Source organism: Heptranchias perlo, chromosome 2 (genome assembly GCF_035084215.1).
Source record: "Heptranchias perlo isolate sHepPer1 chromosome 2, sHepPer1.hap1, whole genome shotgun sequence".
NCBI lineage: Eukaryota > Metazoa > Chordata > Chondrichthyes > Hexanchiformes > Hexanchidae > Heptranchias > Heptranchias perlo.
This window is the reverse complement of record NC_090326.1, coordinates 66,865,587-66,886,004: the sequence shown is the minus strand read 5'-3', so window position 1 is coordinate 66,886,004 and position 20,418 is coordinate 66,865,587. Positions and strand designations below refer to the sequence as shown.

Here is a 20,418-nt window from a genome sequence, read left to right as displayed (position 1 = left end):
TACCTTGAGAAATCTACAATAAAGAGTACTCAGCTGAAATAAATACAAGGGATCTACTAGACGAGTCACGTGCCAGACATTGGATTGAATCAGCCAATAAGTTTACACTCTTGCAACTCCGAGGAAGGAGATCTAATATAGAATCATTATTCAAACGAAGAGGCTGCAATTTGCTTTGACATGCCAGACAGGAGACTTTCCAGCTATAATCCATTCAGTGTGCCATCTGGAGATAGAGAGATCCATATCTTACTGGTGCTGCAGAATGATCCTCCAGGTTAATGCCAGTGAAGTCAAAGCCAGACAATTAATGTGTTTGGTGAGGTGTAACATACCCTCTACACTGCCGGTCAAACATGGCACTAGCAGGAATCACTTGCTGAATAGGGCAGAGGTGTTTATTCTAAAAAAAAACACTTTTGGACAGTTCTACAGGACTCGACAGTGTTCCCAAATGTGAGGTTATCTCCCACACCCATTGGGGTAGAGTTTCCGCTTTGGGAGCAATCAGTAATTGGGTGCAAATCGTGCCGGCTGGGTTACAATTTAAGTTTCCGCTAAAATGTATTTGCATAATTACAAACATAAAATTTTCCATGAACCTGCGCAATCCGACAGCTTAACAGAGCATAATCCTTTATATTATTTTCCTTGCAATAAAAAATATTCATTGATGTATTTAAGAGCGGTAACCTGGTGCAGTTTTATTAATACAGCTGAAAATGTGTTTATCACAAAAAATAAGCATTTTTAATGAGTGTCTAGTCCTCCACTAGTGAGTAACCTGGTTTTAAATCACTGAAAATGACTTAAAAAACCATACTGAACCATTTACTACTTTCATTGATGTACACTAGTCAGTTTCTTAGTAAATTTAATATTTTTTAAATATGTAAAAATGTGCCTACTAGCATCTGAGTGCCAAAGAAAACTAGCTTAATTTGAAGACCCTCCTCGAACGGCCGCAATCAGCAGAAACTCGCCATCCTAGTTATTTTATCCAGGGGCTGTGGCCAGTTTTGTGGGTGGGGCTGGCATCATTGCAATGAATTTTGACCTAGTGCAAAAGATCACAGAAACTCAAATTACACTAGACGTAATTTACACCCAGTGTAAATAGAAATTCCTCGAACTTTTGCGCTGGTTTAGCGCAATCTAGCAGAAAGTCTACCCCCATTATGTTTAGATTACACCTACCCTAGAGTCCGGATATTGTCTAGTACATTTATTAAATTCAAAGCCAGCTTCAGCCAGTTTCATGTCTGGCAGTAATTGCTGCGCAATAGTTTACCCTTTTGATCATTTGATTTCATTATCAAACTCAATAAAAAATATTGTGTTCTTTGAGTGGAGAAAACTCAAAGTGGAAAGTGGCAGGCTGGGTGGGTAGAGTCCAAATCCTAACTCTGGCTCAGAGCCAATTCACAGTAAGACCTGTACTCTTGTGATTTCATACTGGAGGTAGAACTGCTCACATGCTGTAAAAGGTATAATTTACCTACACAGCCAAGTGCTTTAGCTCAGACAACTGTACAAGACACAGACCTGTATAAATTTAAGTCCAGGGTAGCCATTAACACTGTCAAACAAATTTGTTAACTATTAACAATTTGCCAAAAATGTCAGTGTTGTAGGCTAGATTCTATGGCGTTAAATTGTGCTGTGCAATACCGGTAAACTCTTTAATTTATTTGAATTATGATTTATCTATAATTAATTATTTATCATCCCCTGCATTACCCAGTTTAAAATAAATGCCTTTGTTAAAATAGCAGACAGAAAGAATTTCATACCAACATAAACACATTCATTACTAGTATTGCACATCATGACCAAGCATTAGGTCACTCACCATGCAGGCATTTTTGGGCCTGTGCATTTGTAATTTATTGGATTAGCTATTTGAAAGAAAGTAGGTATTATAGGGTTGCCTCTGATACAATAGCATGATTGGCAACAATTCTAGAGTAAAACGGTCTTACACTCTTATCAAAGTAGTGGGAGTGAGAAATTTCAGTTTGTGTTTCCAACCAAAAGTGCCAGCAAAACAAAACAGCTTCCATCAGTAGCACCCAGCACTTTGGATCTGGCAGTGAGCAGGCTGACCTCTCAGTCCTTCTGTAGAGGCCAGTGTTGTGTTTTAGTATTGCTAGATTGTACAGATCTGACATCAGCAAGGATCCACTATCAGGTTCAAAAAGACATGAATGTGACTTTGTATTAACTACACAAGCACAAGAACCACACGTGCAGTCACTTTAAAGTTGTGATTATAGCATTGAAGTAATTGTGCATTCATAAATCTCATGTTTCAATTGTTTACTGTTGTGGCCAAACCTGTCCCACAGTATAAAATAGGGGAACAGAGACAATTTACTTCATCTTTACAAGAAAATGCCTAGCCAAAAAATAATTCTCAGCAACAGACCAGAGCAATTATCTACAAATTTACTGCAGTACATACCTGCAACCACAAGATGGCATTGGTCATTAAACAAAAGGCACAGGTTTTAAGAGCATCCAGAAGACAGGAATAATGCGATTTAGTAAAACTGAGCAAAGTGTAATTTTCAATTGACATTCAGGAGAAGTTTACAAGTTTTTTTTTAAAAAAAGCTAACTATAGTAAGTCCTGGACATATCAAAGCCAAAAAAAAAAAATCTATTGACTAAAATCAAGGTAGAGTATTTCAATGTTCAGTACAAAATGTAATAAGGGGTATTGCACATGTTGGCTTCTTTATCTTTGTCTAGTGGGATTGTCACACATGGTTTGGGTTTTCAAACAAATACTCAACTGTTCCAGTAATCATTTTCAATTGTATCTATTTGCATGTTTTGTAAGTTGCATCAGTCACATATTCTGGGGCCGGGGGTGGGGGGAGGGGGGACAACTTTCCTAGGAAAGGAGATCAACCGCCCATACTTTATGAACTAACTTTACGATTTAACCTTCAGGATTGGGTACTACAGCTAAACCTTGTACATGGAGCAAGTTCTATCCTAGCAGCGTCAAAATTCAGACCAATTGCACATCATCTCGATTGGATGTCATACTGGTCATGTGCAGCCAAATAGTTGACAGCAAAGATCCCCAGGAATTGGGCAACAATCCTACATACAGTAAACCAGTCAACACATTCTGTGCAAGCCAATTCAAATTGCAAGATCAAGAAGCTTGGAGGAGGAAGAGAGAAAGGAAATTAATCAGATGCAAACTCCGTATTTATTACTGATAGCTCACCTGACTTGCTGAGAGGGGTAAGGATTACACTTGTGTCAATTTTCTACATGGGAGAATATAGGGGAAAGCTGGTTGCCATTAAAGGCTTCAATTCATGTACTGTCTTGTAAGAACCATGGCTAGGCTCACTTGCCACATTTTGTCACTTGTGGTGACAGATTCTGTTTAAAAAACTGCCACAGGTACTTACTTCTCTAGAAATTCTTGGAGTCCTTGGCGACGCAGCTCCACATGCTGGGCATTGTTGGCACTAAAAAATGGGTTTTTAGGAGGAAACTCTGGTAAATCTCTGTGAAGAGAATAAGGACTGTGAGCTTTCAGGGCTCGCCATCAACATTTAGTCAAACAGTATTACAAAATGTTAATCTTGTGCTTTCACTGGAAAAAAAATTAGAAAGCGTTACATCAGTGAATTTTTTAAAAAGCATTACTGTAAAATCCACAATATGTAACAGGAAGGTTGTGGTAAAAATAACTTACATTATTCAATAATGACAAAGCTATTCTGAATAAGAACTGAAGACCAAAATATCTTCCACTGCTTGGTCTTAAATGAATTGACAGTGACAATAAATATTACAGCAACCATTATCAAAGGTTTGATAAAGTCTCATGCTTTAACAATTTTTATCCCCAATAAGCTCCATTACCCCCGATGGCTCAGTAGATAAATACAAAGTGCAAAGCAGCAGTTAAATAAAATGAGTGATGCTACACTGAATCAGATTGATCAAAAAGATCCCAGTCTCAATCGTTGGTCTGAATTGGTCAATCTCGGCCAGTGCAGCATTGGGCGATGGCCTCAATATCTCAGGCATATTTGAAGGGGTAGGGGGAGAAGAGAAAAATGAATCAAAATACCTGTCTAAGCATCCACACCTACTTTGCATGTATACATGAGAGGAGGCCGGACTGTACTATGAAAGACTTTTTAAACAGCAAACAAAGGTGGTAGCTTTAGATGGTGATCCTATAAATGTTAAGCATTTTTGCATCACACCCATGCATTTACAGACTGTTACTTTTCATAATGGAGGCTTTGCAGGATTCATTTTAAAGACTTGATGTACTGGGTCACAAGCCAAGGTGATCTTTCAGACTGCACACCACTATAACTAATTTGACTATACCTAGGTGGTCCTTATAGACTGAATGACATTTGCTAAATATGGGGCTTCAGAAGGATTTTAAAGTTGTTACTATCTCCTTTAAGTGTAGAGATTGAAGTGTGGCAGGTTTTAAAAGCAATGCTCTTCTGTTCTTCCTATCCTGGGCTCAACCAGAACATTTCTACACCAGCAATGCAAAATTTTAATTTATCATAGAACAAGTAAGCCAAGCTAATACTACTGAACAGTGCAAATTCAAACGTAGGTACTTGAAATGAAGGAGAGAACTCAAACAAAAGTCCTCAGGTTTTTCCCTCATTAAATAAAGAGACTGGCTGGGATAATTTTAAACTTTTAATCACGGCGCGAAAAACCATAACAAATTGTTAGTCCATTTTTCACCTCGCCCGATTTTCAATTCCATTGACATTGATGCTGATTTGCTATCACCCGGCGATAAAAGTTAAAATCCCTCCCACCCCGAATTGGAATTGTCAGTTTCAACAATGAAAGCAGAGCCTCAAAGTTAGCTCAAAACTTCAGTGGACCAGGAACAAGAGAAAGCTCACTATAAATATTTTAAGCAATGTTGAATTAACAGCAACACTTCAAAACAATTTCTTTTTTAGTCATTTGTTGGGCATTGTTTCCTGGAATACTACATGAACACCATTATATAGCTATTGATGACCAACTACAGCAGCTGTTCCAGAATTACAGTATTTTTTCCATAAAGTGCCAACTCCTTAATTTGTACTTGAATGTAGCAGCTAATACATTCTAGAGTGTTTACATTAAAACAAACAGGTCCAACACATTTGTACTAACATGCTGCACGCCGATGGTCTGCTGTAGGCTGTTTCCCACAACTGCCAAATCAGACATGGAGCAATACCAAGCAATGGCTGGGCACGTTACAGAGAGAGAGAGAGAGAGAGAGAGAGCGCGCGCGAGAGCAAGAGCGAGCGACAGACACAAGGTATGTTTTTAATCTTACACATTGTAATGTCTAATTAAAAGCTGCATTGGCATTTTGACAAATCATCTTTTTGCCCTTGCAGTTGAGGACTGTGCAAAAACAGACTGGCTTTAAAAATAGAAGCAAAAATAAAACCACACATCAATATGGCATTGTCTTGAAGTCGCTGCCTGAGCCAAGCAAATTCTCTGTAACGTCTTCGAACACAGGAAGTCTTCTTTGTAAAACACATACTATTCGTCTGTAAGAAACAAAAAAGTATAAAGAAAAAAAGATTACGTCAAGGGAACTGAAATAAGAGCTTTCCCCATTCACTGACATTCCAATTCAATTTTAAATGTAAGAAGCAGGAAATTGTGGCTGAAGATTGAACATTTACTTAAATGAAATAACAGGAGTGGCATCTTAAATCATTGAAAAAAAGGCATTTTTATACAACTTGGCATACACATACCTGACAATTTAAAAAACTGTGGGTTGCTCTTATAATTCAAAGCTTTTAATATATAGGCCCAGGAACATGGCAACAATGCATACCCAAGGCCAAGAGAAAAATCTATCTACTTTACCACAAAGATGAAAAGTGCGCTTGTGGGTACAAAATTCAGTTTGATAATAAAAGTTCTGAAGTCTTGCTTTTCTGAAAAGCTCAAGAGTTGTGTATTGCAGCGTACACTTCCTTTTCAGGCTAGTGTGAAAGCTCAGACTTTCAAAAAAAAAACTGGAGAAAAATGGGAGCATTGTTAAAACAAAAACACATACACAGCACTGAAACAAGGGATGATCCTTTACGATCATTATGCTTAGTGACATTAGAATCAGTGGAAGATTTCGTCTGACTTCCATCTCTAATGAAATCAGAAAAGTTTTTCTTTACAACATTTATGTTTCTGAGCACAGCGACCAGAGGAAAATTACTGACCAATCTTGGGGCAGACAATTTTGGAAACAGTTTCATACAACAGAAAACTAAGAAAATGTTTAAAGATAAAATAAGTGAAAAAAAATTATAGTATCTTGTGATAACAAGTGTTCACAAAATGAACTTCAGTTGCTTAGAGTGTAGTTATACTACAACTGATATCAGTGCAATATTGCAACCCATACAGAGCTCAGCATCAAAAAGGATCTCAGTGCGTGATTAAACGTACATGGAGACACACACTCCCCAAATAGCTTTTGTTTTTAAAAAAGGTACAAGAGAATGGGCAGGAACACCCATTTTCTCAGAATCTGAAATTAAAAATAAGTTTATAAAATCCCCAGGGGGGGGGCAGTGGACAATGCGAGAACTTTTTTTTAAGAACATAGCTTTGCACTAGTGCAAACTCCAAGCAGTGATGGTCTCACCTCTCATTTCAACATGCTTGGAGGTCAGACTGTCAATTTGAAAATGCTACGCATCAACATGAATAAAGTAGCAGTATAACTGCACACTTATACTGAAAGGGTTAACTCTGCTGCAGTTACTCTTCTGTAGTAACGGTAATCTTAATAATATTTAGCATACAAGGTATAAATGTTTGTGAATTGAAATGTAATTTTATCTTGCAGCCGAAATCTTTCTAAAACATTGTTATTTCTACAAATATATACTACTAAAAGTAATGCACTTACATGAACACAAATTTCATAATCTACATAGGAGTACCATGAATCTTCTTTCTTGATTCTTGGATCTCGCACCCACACACTGATGAATTCCTGATTTGGCATTGTAGAGAAGGATTTTAGAAATGGTCACTTCACTCCAACATGTATAAAAGTGCTTCTTTTAGTAAAGCTTTTGTACAAGTATTTAGATCATGTGACCGTGTCCAAGGGAAGTTAGATGTTTTGAGTCATAATGGAAATTCCTTTGGACATCATGATCAGCAGATTCACAAAACCCACAAATAAGTTAATTATTTTTAGTGCGATCGTTATGGCAGCAGGAAGAACCAATAATTTCTACAACATTCATTGTATGAAGGGGGCAGGGTACAGTAACCTAGTGATTATGATCCTGGGCTCACACCCAGAGTTGAAATCCCAAACTGTGAAATTGAATTCAATAATTCTGGTAATTTATGGATTGGCATCAAATAAAATGGTCATAAAGCCCCACTAGTTCACTAATGTCCTTTGGGAAGGGTCCTGCAACCCCTACCTGGTCTACGTGGTTGACTCCATGCCCTCAGGGCTACTAGGGATTGACAATAAATACTGCCTTGCCAGTGTCACCAAAAAACAGAACAAGTGAAATTTGAAAGCAAATTCTACTGTGACATCAGATCACAGTTTGGCGGATTTAAACTTTTCATTGGAATTAAGTTAAACAGTGGCATGTAGATAGAGAAAAGGCTCAATACATAGACCAATTACATTCAGAGCGCAGAGTCAGGTCCTGAGGCACAACAAAGGGCCCAGGGAGTTGGTCTTCTAACCCATACCTTCCTCTTACCCACCTTTATGCTGGAGTACAGTTCCACCAGCACCAGTACCTTGCCCATGTGGCCAATCTTTTAATCAGCCAGTTTATTCATTCATAGAAGCCATCACAGCTGAGTTCATTGTTGTCCTCAAAACAAAGTAAAGATTTTCAGTAGGGGTTTACTATCTCTCAAGCGTGTGAAACTTGCCTGGATGAGAGCAGCTCCAATAACACAAGAAGCTCAACACCATCCAGGACAAAGCAGCCCGCTTGATTAGTATCCCATCGACCACCTAAACATTCACTCCCTCCACCACCGGCGCACCGTGGCTGCAGTGTGTACCATCTACACTATGCACTGCAGCAACTCGCCAAGGCTTTTTTGACAGCACCTCCCAAACCTGTGACCTCTACCACCTAGAAGGACAAGGGCAGCTTGTGCATGGGACCACCACCACCTGCATGTTCCCCTCCGAGTCACACACCATCCCAACTTGGAAATATATGAACGTACCTTCATCGTTGCTGGGTCAAAATTCTGGAACTCCCTACCTAACAGCACTGTGGGAGAACCTTCACCACATGGACTGCAGTGGTTCAAGAAGGTGGCTCATCACCACCTTCTCAGGGGCAATAAATGCTGGCTTTGCCAGCGACGTCTACATCCCATGAATTTAAAAAACTTCCACTTGCTAAACTAAGCTAAGCATTTCTAGTCAAATCAAGTCGGTTAAGCAAAGGAGAAATTAAAACGGTCCTGAAAAGCTCAAAATGAGAATGGAGTTTTTTTTTCAATTTACAGAATAGGAAGTCTAAAAGATTCCAACAGTTTTTTCCGGGGTCGGGGGGTGGAAGGAGGGGAGAACAGAGAGGACGAGGCAAGGAACAGGAGGTAAACTCTCCATTTATACCTACGCATCCAATATTAATCACAGCAGGTAAGCAGCTTATAGGGTGAAACCTCAAGATTAGCTGTCCAGTACCTGCTGCTTTCTCTCTTTCAGCCAATTCCTTATCCCCCCCAAGTTTTATGTAGGATACCCCTGCCCCGTAGCAGCTTTATATATGGAATTTTATCAAAGGCTGACCCAAAGGTCAAGTAAACCATAACAGGGCTTTCCAACATCCACCTGTTTGAGACTCAAAAAAAGTCAGAGTTTAGTGAGGCAGGATTTGTTTCTTCCAAAACTATTTTGGCTTCCACTTGCTAGGTTATTTGCATACAAGCACTCAATGTAGTACTTAATAATCAATTCTATTTTTTTTCCCTGTTTACCGATTTAGAACTAATGCGTTCATAATTACCTGGGTTTGTTTTACCATTTTTCTTGAAAATAGATACAATGGTGGCCATTTCGAATCGGATAGGATTTCCCCTATATTTAAAGACTCCCTCATGATGAGGGTCAGCACCTCGTAGATTTTATCCCTAATGTCACTTAGCACCCTCTGATATTTATCGTCTGTCTCTGGCTATTATTGGTTCCTATCTACGCAAATAATGCTGGAACGGGAGCCGCTCCAAGCAAATTCTGGATCGATGTCTTCAGAAAAAGGAGAGAAAATTGGCAAGAAAAGAAAATGGCAAAATTTAAAACCATTTCCAATTGTAGTAAGATTTCTATATATTAACAGCTGAACAGGAATCTGAGATAAACCTTGGGATTAAAATAAAATAACTCTGTTTCACACTGATCATGTCAGGTACTATAATTTCTACAATTACACAGAAAGCAAGGTTAAACGAGCAGATCCTTCAAAGCTTTGTCTGGTCACGGTCAGGGGGTCCTTTATGACCAATGGACTATTGAATAATCGATTTGTCTTGCTCCACCCAGCTAAAGGAGGTGGAGAAAGGAGAACCTATGGGGCATGATTATCAACACAACTGTGCAAATGGATATGAAACCCACTGATGCTAAGTGCCTTCTGGAACTTGGCAAGTGGCCATAATAGATAAATTCTGCCATTCAACAAACTTTTTCTCTTATGGTACGAAAAGGGCAACAAACTTGTGCTGTGGTTCAGTTTTATGCTTACAGCCCTTGTGTATGAACCTGGGCAGTGTGTCAGTGAAGCTGTTGTCACCAAATATTTAAAACTATTTAGCCCAACAAGCTGCATAAAGATAGAGGATGCCTTGATGTGCCTTAAATGCAGCTTTCTTGCAGCTATTTGCACCAAGAGTTAAAATGAACCTTGCCTGCAAAAGATGTAACACTCATCCTGCTGAGCATCACAAAATGACCTACAGGATTCCCATGAATTCCTAACACCATGCACAACACAGTGGATACAATTTGTAGTTTAGCAAAACTCCACAAATCTGCCAAGATTTCAAAGTCATCTAAATAATGACAAACTTGGCAATATTTACATTTCTTACCTTTCTTTTATCCTTTATCATTTCTTCCATTGTTTCTAGTAGAAGTCTAGATAAGAAAACCACAAACAGCATTTTAAGTTCTGGGTATGTTACATAGAATTAAAAAAACAGGCTAAATGCACATAACATTTCTACATTTAGCTAGGGTACACCAAAGCTGCTTTACCACTATTTTTGTTGAAATTGTACTTGCTAAAATAACTTGATTTTACATTAGCTCAACATAAAAGTACAAAACCAAAAATGTAACAGATTAGGTCAAAATTGTGCTAGTCTACTGGCAACAGTTGACAGAGGCATATGAAGCATTCATAATTTGACAAACTGAGGAACCTTTTATGCTTGGAATTCAAATTCCAAGAACAGATGAACAGAAAATATATACACTGGAACACTAGACTTGGATCAAGTATGTTTCCAGAATCCACTGAACCTCCAGTTCACAGACGCCCTTAAGCAGCCCGTAGAAATTAAATTCATAAGTTTCATGTCCCTTATTGGAATATTCCTGCACAATTTCAGTTAAATTTAGCATCACACAAAAATCATCTTTTAAAATTCTGAAAAGGTCATTTAAAACTTAAGTGCTCAATGTGGTGTTGTCACATCTTAGGGAACCACAAGGTTATCAGATTTGTCTATCTCACAAGAGAACCCGATTCTTTTATGTATTTGTTATTGTTATACTACAACGTGTATGTTATTGCTGTTGCTGCATATTACTAATAAAAAACAATTCCTGCAATAATGTGTTTTTTCTTTTGGTAACAGTCAGACTTTCAGGAGGTTAGGGCAGTGGGTCTTCAGGAATATTTCAGGAGGTGGTTCCCCACCAAGGAAAATTTGAAAATCACCAATTTAAAAAAAAATATACTCCATAAATAAGCCAGTTAAAGATAGCTTGCTAAACACAAAATGGAAAGTACATGTGTTAATTTTGCCATAATATCATTGTTTAATTTACTACCTTATTTTTATAGCAGTTTTTATTCTATTGCCTCCATAATCTGTGCTGTTAGTAAAGCCAGAGATTTGTGAAACTAATATCTATGATTGAGAATGAGACTAAATGCAAAAGGATGCACCATTGAAACAGGTAGCTGAGGTTTGAACAGTCTGTTTCTAACAAAGTCTTGCCCATATCTAAAGTATCCAGGTTTGCATAGTTTCCTCTTTTGAGATGCTAGTCGTTAAAGATTTACAAAGACTAGGTGATCTTTTATGATATTGCTCAAAAATAGTTCTAAGTTTGTGCATGAGAGACAGGGGGAGCACAACTCTAAGTGAGAGAAACACTGTTTATCGCCAACTTTTTAAATCTCTCCTTCCCTCTGTTTCCTCCTCCATAAAGATTTCCTACTTCTACTCAATTTATATTTTACAATTTTTAAAAAAACATTTTTTAAATGGGTGGTGAAGAAAGGTCATGGACTGAGGTTGGGTTAGGCAGGAAATCCCATCAGCAACAGAAACTGAAGGCTGGAGGTTCTGGGTGTAGATCTGAGGGTTGTGCTATGGTGCCCACCTCTTTACAGTGGGATGCCAGGGAAGTGGTTGGTGAGAAATTGTCTTGGCAGCTGATGTTTATCAGAATGGCGGCAGGTTGCCATTTACACTTCTTGCTAAGGAAGCCCACCTCAGAACTGAAACTGAATTAGAGTGGTACAATATTTGAAGCATTGCAGTTTGAATGCTCAGTCCTATTAAAATAGGTATAAAAAAAAAGATTGTGTCTATCGTAAATGAAGTGCAGTTTAAGCATTAAAGGCGACCCAAAGCTGTTTAACATGATTCAATAAAGTCTATCTGGTTTCCTTACTACTCATCCTAAAACTTAACTGGACCAGCCACATAAATACTGTGGCTACAAGAGCAGGTCAGAGGCTGGGTATTCTGCGGCGAGTGACTCACCTCCTGACTCCCCAAAGCCTTTCCACCATCTACAAGGCACAAGTCAGGAGTGTGATGGAATACTCTCCACTTGCTTGGATGAGTGCAGCTCCAACAACACTCAAGAAGCTCGACACCATCCAGGACAAAGCAGCCCGCTTGATTGGCACCCCATCCACCACCCTAAACATTCACTCCCTTCACCACTGGTGCACAGTGGCTGCAGCGTGTACCATCCACAGGATGCACTGCAGCAACTCAACAAGGCTTCTTCGACAGCATCTCCTAAACCCGCAACCTCTACCACCCAGAAGGACAAAGGCAGCAGGCACATGTGAACACCACCACTTGCACGTTCCCCTCCAAGTCACACACCATCCTGACTTGGGAATATATCGCCATTCCTTCATCATTGCTGGGTCAAAATCCTGGAATTCCCTTCCTAACTGCACTGTGGGAGAACCTTCACCACACGGACTGCAACGGTTCAAGAAGGCGGCTCGTCACCACCTTCTCAAGGGCAATTAGGGATGGGCAATAAATGCTGGCCTTGCCAGCGACAGTCTCGTCCCATTAATAAAAAAAAATTACAACTGGCAGGGGAGACCTCAGGACAACTTTTTAAAAAAATTTTTTTATTCGTTCACGGGATGTGGGCGTCGCTGGCAAGGCCGGCATTTATTGCCCATCCCTAATTGCCCTTGAGAAGGTGGTGGTGAGCCGCCTTCTTGAACCGCTGCAGTCTGTGTGGTGAAGGATCTCCCACAGTGCTGTTAGGAAGGGAGTTCCAGGATTTTGACCCAGCGACAATGAAGGAATGGCGATATATTTCCAAGTCGGGATGGTATGTGACTTGGAGGGGAACGTGCAGGTGGTGTTGTTCCCATGCGCCTGCTGCCCTTGTCCTTCTAGGTGGTAGAGGTCGCGGGTTTGGGAGGTGCTGTCGAAGAAGCCTTGGCGAGTTGCTGCAGTGCATCCTGTTCATGGTACACACTGCAGCCACAGTGTGCCGGTGGTGAAGGGAGTGAATGTTTAGGGTGGTGGATGGGGTGCCAATCAAGCGGGCTGCTTTATCTTGGATGGTGTCAAGCTTCTTGAGTGTTGTTGGAGCTGCACTCATCCAGGCAAGTGGAGAGTATTCCATCACACTCCTGACTTGTGCCTTGTAGATGGTGGAAAGGCTTTGGGGAGTCAGGAGGTGAGTCACTCGCCGCAGAATACCCAGCCTCTGACCTGCTCTCGTAGCCACAGTATTTATATGGCTGGTCCAGTTAAGTTTCTGGTCAATGGTGACCCCCAGGATGTTGATGGTGGGGGATTCGGCGATGGTAATGCCGTTGAATGTCAAGGGGAGGTGGTTAGACTCTCTCTTGTTGGAGATGGTCATTGCCTGGCACTTATCTGGTGCGAATGTTACTTGCCACTTATCAGCCCAAGCCTGGATGTTGTCCAGGTCTTGCTGCATGCGGGCTCGGACTGCTTCATTATCTGAGGGGTTGCGAATGGAACTGAACACTGTGCAGTCATCAGCGAACATCCCCATTTCTGACCTTATGATGGAGGGAAGGTCATTGATGAAGCAGCTGAAGATGGTTGGGCCTAGGACACTGCCCTGAGGAACTCCTGCAGCAATGCCCTGGGGCTGAGATGCTTGGCCTCCAACAACCACTACCATCTTCCTTTGTGGAATAGTCTATAGCTGTTAAAAGTGCTTATTTTTTGCATTTGAAGTAACTTTTCTACCATTGTGGTAACCAGCACTGGCTGAGTGTCTAGGTATTGATTCTGCTGACAAGTGAGATATGAAAACATTCTTTCACAGACATACATTTCAGGATATCCTGGTTCTATCTTAGCCAATACTTAACCTCAATGGCTGTTTGCTGGCATTTCTCAATACCAAGTTGGCCCATGTAAATTTTCTATAACATTACTTCTTACAGACTGCGAGGATTTACAATTCTGCTGTCTTTGATAGACCACTTACTCAAAAGTTACTACAACAGTCACTCTCCCACATTGAAACCCTACCCCACCAGTTCAGAAAGGAGAACCTTCACCACACGGACTGCAGTGGTTCAAGGCAGCGGCTCACCACCACCTTAAGGGCAATTAGGGATGGGCAATAAATGCTGGCCTTGCCAGCGACGCCCACATTCCATGAACGAATACAAAAAGAAAAGGCACCCTATCCCCACCAGATCTAGTTGAGACACTACATCCCATTCAACTCCCCATTCTTTCAGAGTCACTGGGGTAGATTTTGATCAGAAGCACATGGGCGTAAGCTTGGCATGGCAGAAAGTGTTATTCCAAAATTGGGCACAAGCTCTCAATTATTTATTAAAATTAATGAAAGGAAAATATAAAATGGCAAAAGAGGAGAGATGAGGGAAAAAAAAATACACTGAGTTATAATGATCTGGAATATACTGCCTGAAAGGGTGGTGGAAGCAGATTTAATAACAACTTTCAAAAGGGAATTTGATAAATATTTGAGGGGGAAAAATTTGCAGGGCTAAGGGACGAATTGGAAAGCTCATTCAATGAGCCGGCAAGATGGGCCGAAAGGGCTCCTTCTGTGCTGTATCATTCTATGATTCTAAATTGTGAACACTTGTGCTCGATTTTGCAATCCCATGCCGTCAAGCTACTTGGAAAAGATGATGGAAGGTTTTGAAAGGGAGAGAGTGCCCGAGAGAAGGAACAATGTCAGCTAGCACGACCAGGAAGGAATGTTGGATGGTCAGGACTTTAGTTGGAATGGAATCAAAGGGGCAGTTGTGACGGAGATCTCAGCCTCTCAGCAAACATCTATAGCTTTTTATAATGTTAAATCATCAGCTCTGAGCAGTCTCTCCCTGACTGTATCAGATATTACCCACAGGGAATCTTGAATCTTATTGAAGTGTTGAAGACTTCTTCAAAATTGCATGATTTTCAGAACTGTTTCAAGTTTGTTACAAACTGGTCAATACTTTCATTCCATTCTTGTATGCCAGTATTAAAGTTATAGCTCAAAAAGGTATGCTGTTAAAGGGAGTTATCGTAGGCTTCAAAACCAGAATATTTATATATTTCAGTGTTATCTCTCTGTTCCTGTACAAGGCAATATTCCCCAGCTGTCAAAAGTCCTTCTACTATCCATAGGTCTTGGTGTAGATTTTTCCAGGACTGAATTACAGTAATGTATAAAAAAGCAAAAACAAATTTAAGAGACAAATTTAAAACAAAGGTTCTATCCTTGGGATTCTTAGGGTTACATTGTTACACGATGTTGGTGGAGTGACAAAACAATGCACCTGCTGATAAGTTCAGAAAATCAACTGCAAGCCGAACAGAAGTTGAGTAGTTATTTCACACTAACTTATGAAATAAACGGAATTCTGAACTTACATAGTACAGAAAGTGACAAGCTGAAACAGTCAAAAGATGCTTTTACACTAAAAGGAGTGCAGCTGACCCCAAACGTACAGTGTAAACATCTTGATGTTGCAATGGCTTTCGGGATCTGCTGTCAGGTTAAGGCGCCAAAGTAATATAAACACAGGGAGCAGCTCCCGTGTATAATACAGGAGAGCCCAGCTTGCTTATAGAGACCGGCTTCTGCACAGAGTGCAGGAGTGGGAGAGTTTATAGAGTTTGCACTTCTGAAAAAGCAGCATAAAAGAGTCTTTGAACTGAATTTTCCTAAAGAAACAGACAAAGCAAGAGGGAAAGGAATGTGTATTGTCCTACTGGGTGAGATAGATGTGCTGAATGACCTTCTTGATCCTACCTCGTTACTGTGTGGCATCAGTACAATACTGTTTGCAAACTATAAGCCAATGTCTCCATGCACAATACATCATAGAATCTTACAGCAAGGAAGGAGGCCACTCAGCCCATTGTGCCTGTGCCAGCTCTTTGGAAGAGCTATCCAATTAGTCCCATTCCCCGGTTCTTTCCCCATAGCCCTGCAAATATTTCCTTTTCCAAGTATATATCCAATTCCCTTTTGAAAGTTACTATTGAATCTCCTGCCACGACCCTTTCAGGCAATACATTCCAGATCATAAATCAGTGTAAAAACATTTCTCCTCATCTCCCCCTGGTTCTTTTGCCAATTATCTTACATCTGTGCCCTTTGATTATCGACCCTCCTGCCAGTGGAAACAGTTTCTCCCTATCTACTCTATCAAAACCCCTCAATTTTGAACAGCTCTGTTAAATCTTCCCTTAACCTTCTTTGCAATAAGGAGAACAATCCTAGCTTCTCCAGTCTCACCACATAACCGAAGTCCTTCATTCCTGGTGCCATTCTGGTAAATCTCCTCTGCACCCGTTGCAAGGCCTTGATGTCCTTCCTAAAGTGTGGTGCCCAGAATTGAACACGATAATCCAGCTGAGGCCTAACCAGTGTTTTATAAAGGTTTAGCATAACTTCCTTGCTCTTGTATGCCTCTATTTATTTATTACATTACAAAAAAAGTATAAAAATTATTAACTCACTATGTACAATTTTTTCAAACTCCTTGAAGATCAATTACCCTAGCTTTCACTTATTATCAGACAGTAAAAGCACATGCATTATTTACCTGTACTTTGATATGATCAATAAATTTGACTTTGAGGCTACCTCTACATTTTATTTGGTGCAGTCATTGAAGTGCAACCAGCAAATCTTGCTTCTGTAAATGACAACTACTCAGATGAGAAAGCAGACAGTTGACAGCTTCAAAAAGGACAGGCTCAAAACTTCCACAGGTGGAAAGGAGAATGGTGAATAGACCTGGTTAACTAAAACCTTGGCTAGTGGGAAGTCAAAACACAATAGTGATATAAAAATGGAGGGAACATGAACAGTACCTAAAGCACTCAAACGTGTAAAAAGTTGTATTGGTGCAGCTAGTGATCAGACATGGGATTGACGTATGACCTCCGTGAGCTCAGAGAAGGTTGACATCTTAAATAAAACTGATACATAGTACAGCAGTGTCCTGAGGGAAGAGGTGTTCAGCAGGCTACAAACCTTTACATGGCGTCAGAACTGGGATAAAAATGGGAGATTTAAAGCTCCCAGATCATAGAAGATCAGAAGGAAATGTTGCAGGAGCACAGCGAAAATGGAAACAGTGCTTTGAAGTATATGCAATACAGCCCTTAAGTAGGCACATTTGAGGAATGCATCACACCTCAAAAGATCACATACAGATGGCATGTGTTCAAAACCAGGTTTCAAGCTCAAGGGAGAAAGCAATGATCAATATTTAACAGACATGATTTGCGAAAAAGGACAAATCTAAGCAGGAACCTCAAAGGCAGAATTTTAGTCGAGATAATAGATAATTAAGTCAGAGGTAAAGAGAAGCATAGATCTGCAGAAAGCAGCTGAATATTTGCAGAGCAGCAAAACATAACTGGAACACATATACAATGTGACCAGAGCAGTAAGCAATGTGAGCAGAGCAGAGGCGTCACTTAATACAATGAAAAATAAAGTCAAACTTTTAACTTAGGCATGGGAGTTCATTGTAATGCTGTGCCAGACAATTTACAAGAAGCCAAGTATAAAATTGAACAAGTCTAATGCAAGGTTAGTGATGTACTCTGGCCATATCAAGCAAATTAGGAAAATGTAATGTGATATGTGAATATAAAGTCTGGAATTTAAAATTTTAGAACAATTTGACCCAGTTCCTCGAATTCAGTATGTTATCAGTTAGGACTAATCAAAAAGAACTGATGCAGTCACTAACAATAAGTGCTAAAAAGTGACAGATGCCAGCTGCTGTATTTTAAGACTTGGGATGCACAGAAGCAAAGCACAGTATATGAATAAAGCCACCTGCTCAATCATTGACATTTTACTTGGCGGATGTATAGTCTCACTTCATGATAAAGTTTGAGATGAACTGGATAAAATGGAGAAACTTGATGCAATTAAAACATCAAGAACCAAACCAGTGAGTCAGCAGTATGGTGACAGTAGTCAAGCCAAGCAGCAAATGGACATTTAAATAATGCGACAGAAAGAGAACATTATCTAAGGCAGACCATAAAGGCAGGTTAGCAAATGGTAAAATCTTTAGCATGCTTAATGCAATTTATGGCCACTAGTAAGTACAATTGGATGAAGAGGCAAAGTTGGGCACCTTTAATAGTCCTTTTGGCAGTTGTGTACACAGAATGCCCTTTGGGATCATCCACAGCTCCAGAAACATTCTAACTCAATGTCACAGATCCTAGAAGGCATTGAATGAGCGGAAGTTATTATAGATAACGTGTCGATTTGGGGATAGAATGAACAAACATAACAAAAAAAAAATTGTTCTACGAGTAAGGGAACATAATGTGAAGCTGAATATGAACAATTGCACAAAGAATAAGAAATCAGTTACACAAAGACTCAGCGGAAGGACTAAAGCCTGATGAAAGCACTCAAAGAAATGAAAAAGCCAAGCAACAGTATCTTGGCATAGTTAGGAAGTTCGAACCCAATACACAAAACTACTATGAAAGGTACTTGAAACAGATGTAGGCATGATGGGAGATTTCAAGAGCTGCAATGCTTGGTGACAGAAATCCCAGTGCTGAAATGCTATGATGTGACCAATCCAAGAAGGATCAGCATTGATGCTTTCAGTTCAGGAATAGGTCCAGTATTATTACAGGAGGAACAACAACTTACATTTATATAGCGCTTTAAATGGAGTAAAACATCCCAAGGCACTTCACAGGAGCGTTATCAAACAAAATTTGACATCGAGCCACATGAGGTGGTATTAGGACAGATGACCAAAAGCTTGATCAAAGAGGTAGGTTAAGGAGTGTCTTAAAAAAGGAGAGAAGTGGAGAGGTTTAAGGAGGGAATTCCAGAGCTTAGGCCCTACGCAGCTGAAGGCACAGCCTCCAATGGTGGAGCGATTAAAATCGGGGATGCGCAAGAAGCAAGAATTGGAGGAGGGTAGAGATCTCAGAGGGTTGTAAGGCTGGAGGAGATAACAGAGATAGGGAGGGATGAGGCCATGGAGGGATTTGAAAACAAGGATGAGACTTTTAAAATCAAGGCGTTCCTGGACCGGGAACCAATGTAGGTCAGCAATTACAGGGGTGATGGGAGAACAGGACTTGGTGTGAGTTAGGATATGGGCAGCAGAGTTTTGGATAAACTCAAGTTTATGGAGGGTGGAAGATGGAAGGCCAGCCAGGAGACCATTGGAATAGTCGAGTCGAGAGGTAGCAAAGGCACGGGTGATGGTTTCAGCAGCAGATAAGCTGAGGCGGGACGGAGACGGGCGATGTTATGGAGGTGGAAGTAGGCAGTCTTGATGATGGAGCATATATGTGGTCAGAAGCTCATCTCAGGGTCAAATAGCACGCCAAGGTTGCAAACGGTCTGGTTCAGCCTCAGACAGTGGCCAGGGAGAGGGATGGAGTCAGTGGCAAGGGAATGGAGTTTGCAGTGGGAACCAAAGACAATTGCTTTGGTCTTCCCAATATTCAGTTGGAGGAATTTTTGCTCGTCGGACAAGCAACGTGACAAATGAGAGATAGTGGAGGGGTCATCAAGGGAGGTGGTTGTGAGGTAGAGCTGGGTGTTGTCAGCATACACATGGAATCTGATGTCGTGTCTTTAGATGATGTCGCCGAGAGCCAGCATGTAGTTGAGAACTAGGAGGGGGCCTCCAGAGGTAACTGTGCAGGAGCGGGAAGAGAAGCCATTGCAGTTGATTCTCTGGCTACGACTGGCTAGATAAGAATGGAACCAAGAGAGTGCAGTCCCACCCAGCTGGACGACATAGAAGAGGCGTTGGAGGAGGGTGTGGTTAACCATGTCAAAGGCTGCAGATAGGTCGAGAAGGATGAGGAGGGATAGTTTACCATCGTCACAGTCACATATCAATGTCACAAATGACATCCTAAGGCCATTTTAGTAGTGTGGCGGGGCGGAAACCTAATTGGAGGGATTCAAACGTGGAGTTGCGAGAAAGATGGATACGGATGTGGGAGGCGACAACACGTCCAAGGACTTGAGAGAAAAGGGAGGTTGGAGATGGGGCGGTAGCTTGCAAAGACAGAGGGGTCAAGGATGGGTTTTTTGAGGAGTGTGGTGATGATGGCAGATTTGAAGGGGAGGGGGGGGACAGTACCTGAGGAGAGAGAACCGTTAACAATATCAGCTAACATGGAAGCCACGAAAGGAAGCTGGGTGGTCAGCAGTTTAGTGGGAATAAAGACGAGGGAGCACGAGGTGGGTCTCATGGTCAAAGTGAGCTCAGAAAGGGAGTGAGGAGATAGGACAGAAACGAGAGAAAGATGTGAGTTCGGGGCTCGGGCAGGAAGGAATCGTAGGGGAAGGTTGGCTTGGTGGGTTAGGGCAAAGGAGGGAAACAGCAGAGGCAGCTGAATGGATGG

At 40.8% G+C, this 20,418-nt stretch overlaps 1 protein-coding gene across 4 annotated transcripts in view; it reads right to left on the bottom strand.

The window, feature by feature from the left end:
• The window catches only part of snx10b (sorting nexin 10b), a 55,098-nt gene that overhangs the window by 6,927 nt on the left and 27,753 nt on the right, over nucleotides 1-20,418 (bottom strand). For 3 of the 4 annotated variants that reach the window (XM_068002173.1, XM_068002145.1, XM_068002164.1), the window contains exons 2-5: nucleotides 10,132-10,177; nucleotides 6,950-7,036; nucleotides 5,473-5,573; nucleotides 3,435-3,533 (exon numbers count right to left, since the gene is read on the bottom strand). In XM_068002173.1, coding sequence (XP_067858274.1) covers nucleotides 3,435-3,533; nucleotides 5,473-5,573; nucleotides 6,950-7,036; nucleotides 10,132-10,161 — 317 coding nt within the window. In that variant the 5' untranslated portion in view covers nucleotides 10,162-10,177. The remainder of the gene's footprint in view (nucleotides 1-3,434; nucleotides 3,534-5,472; nucleotides 5,574-6,949; nucleotides 7,037-10,131; nucleotides 10,178-20,418) is intronic. The other variant, XM_068002155.1, reaches the window with a different exon arrangement.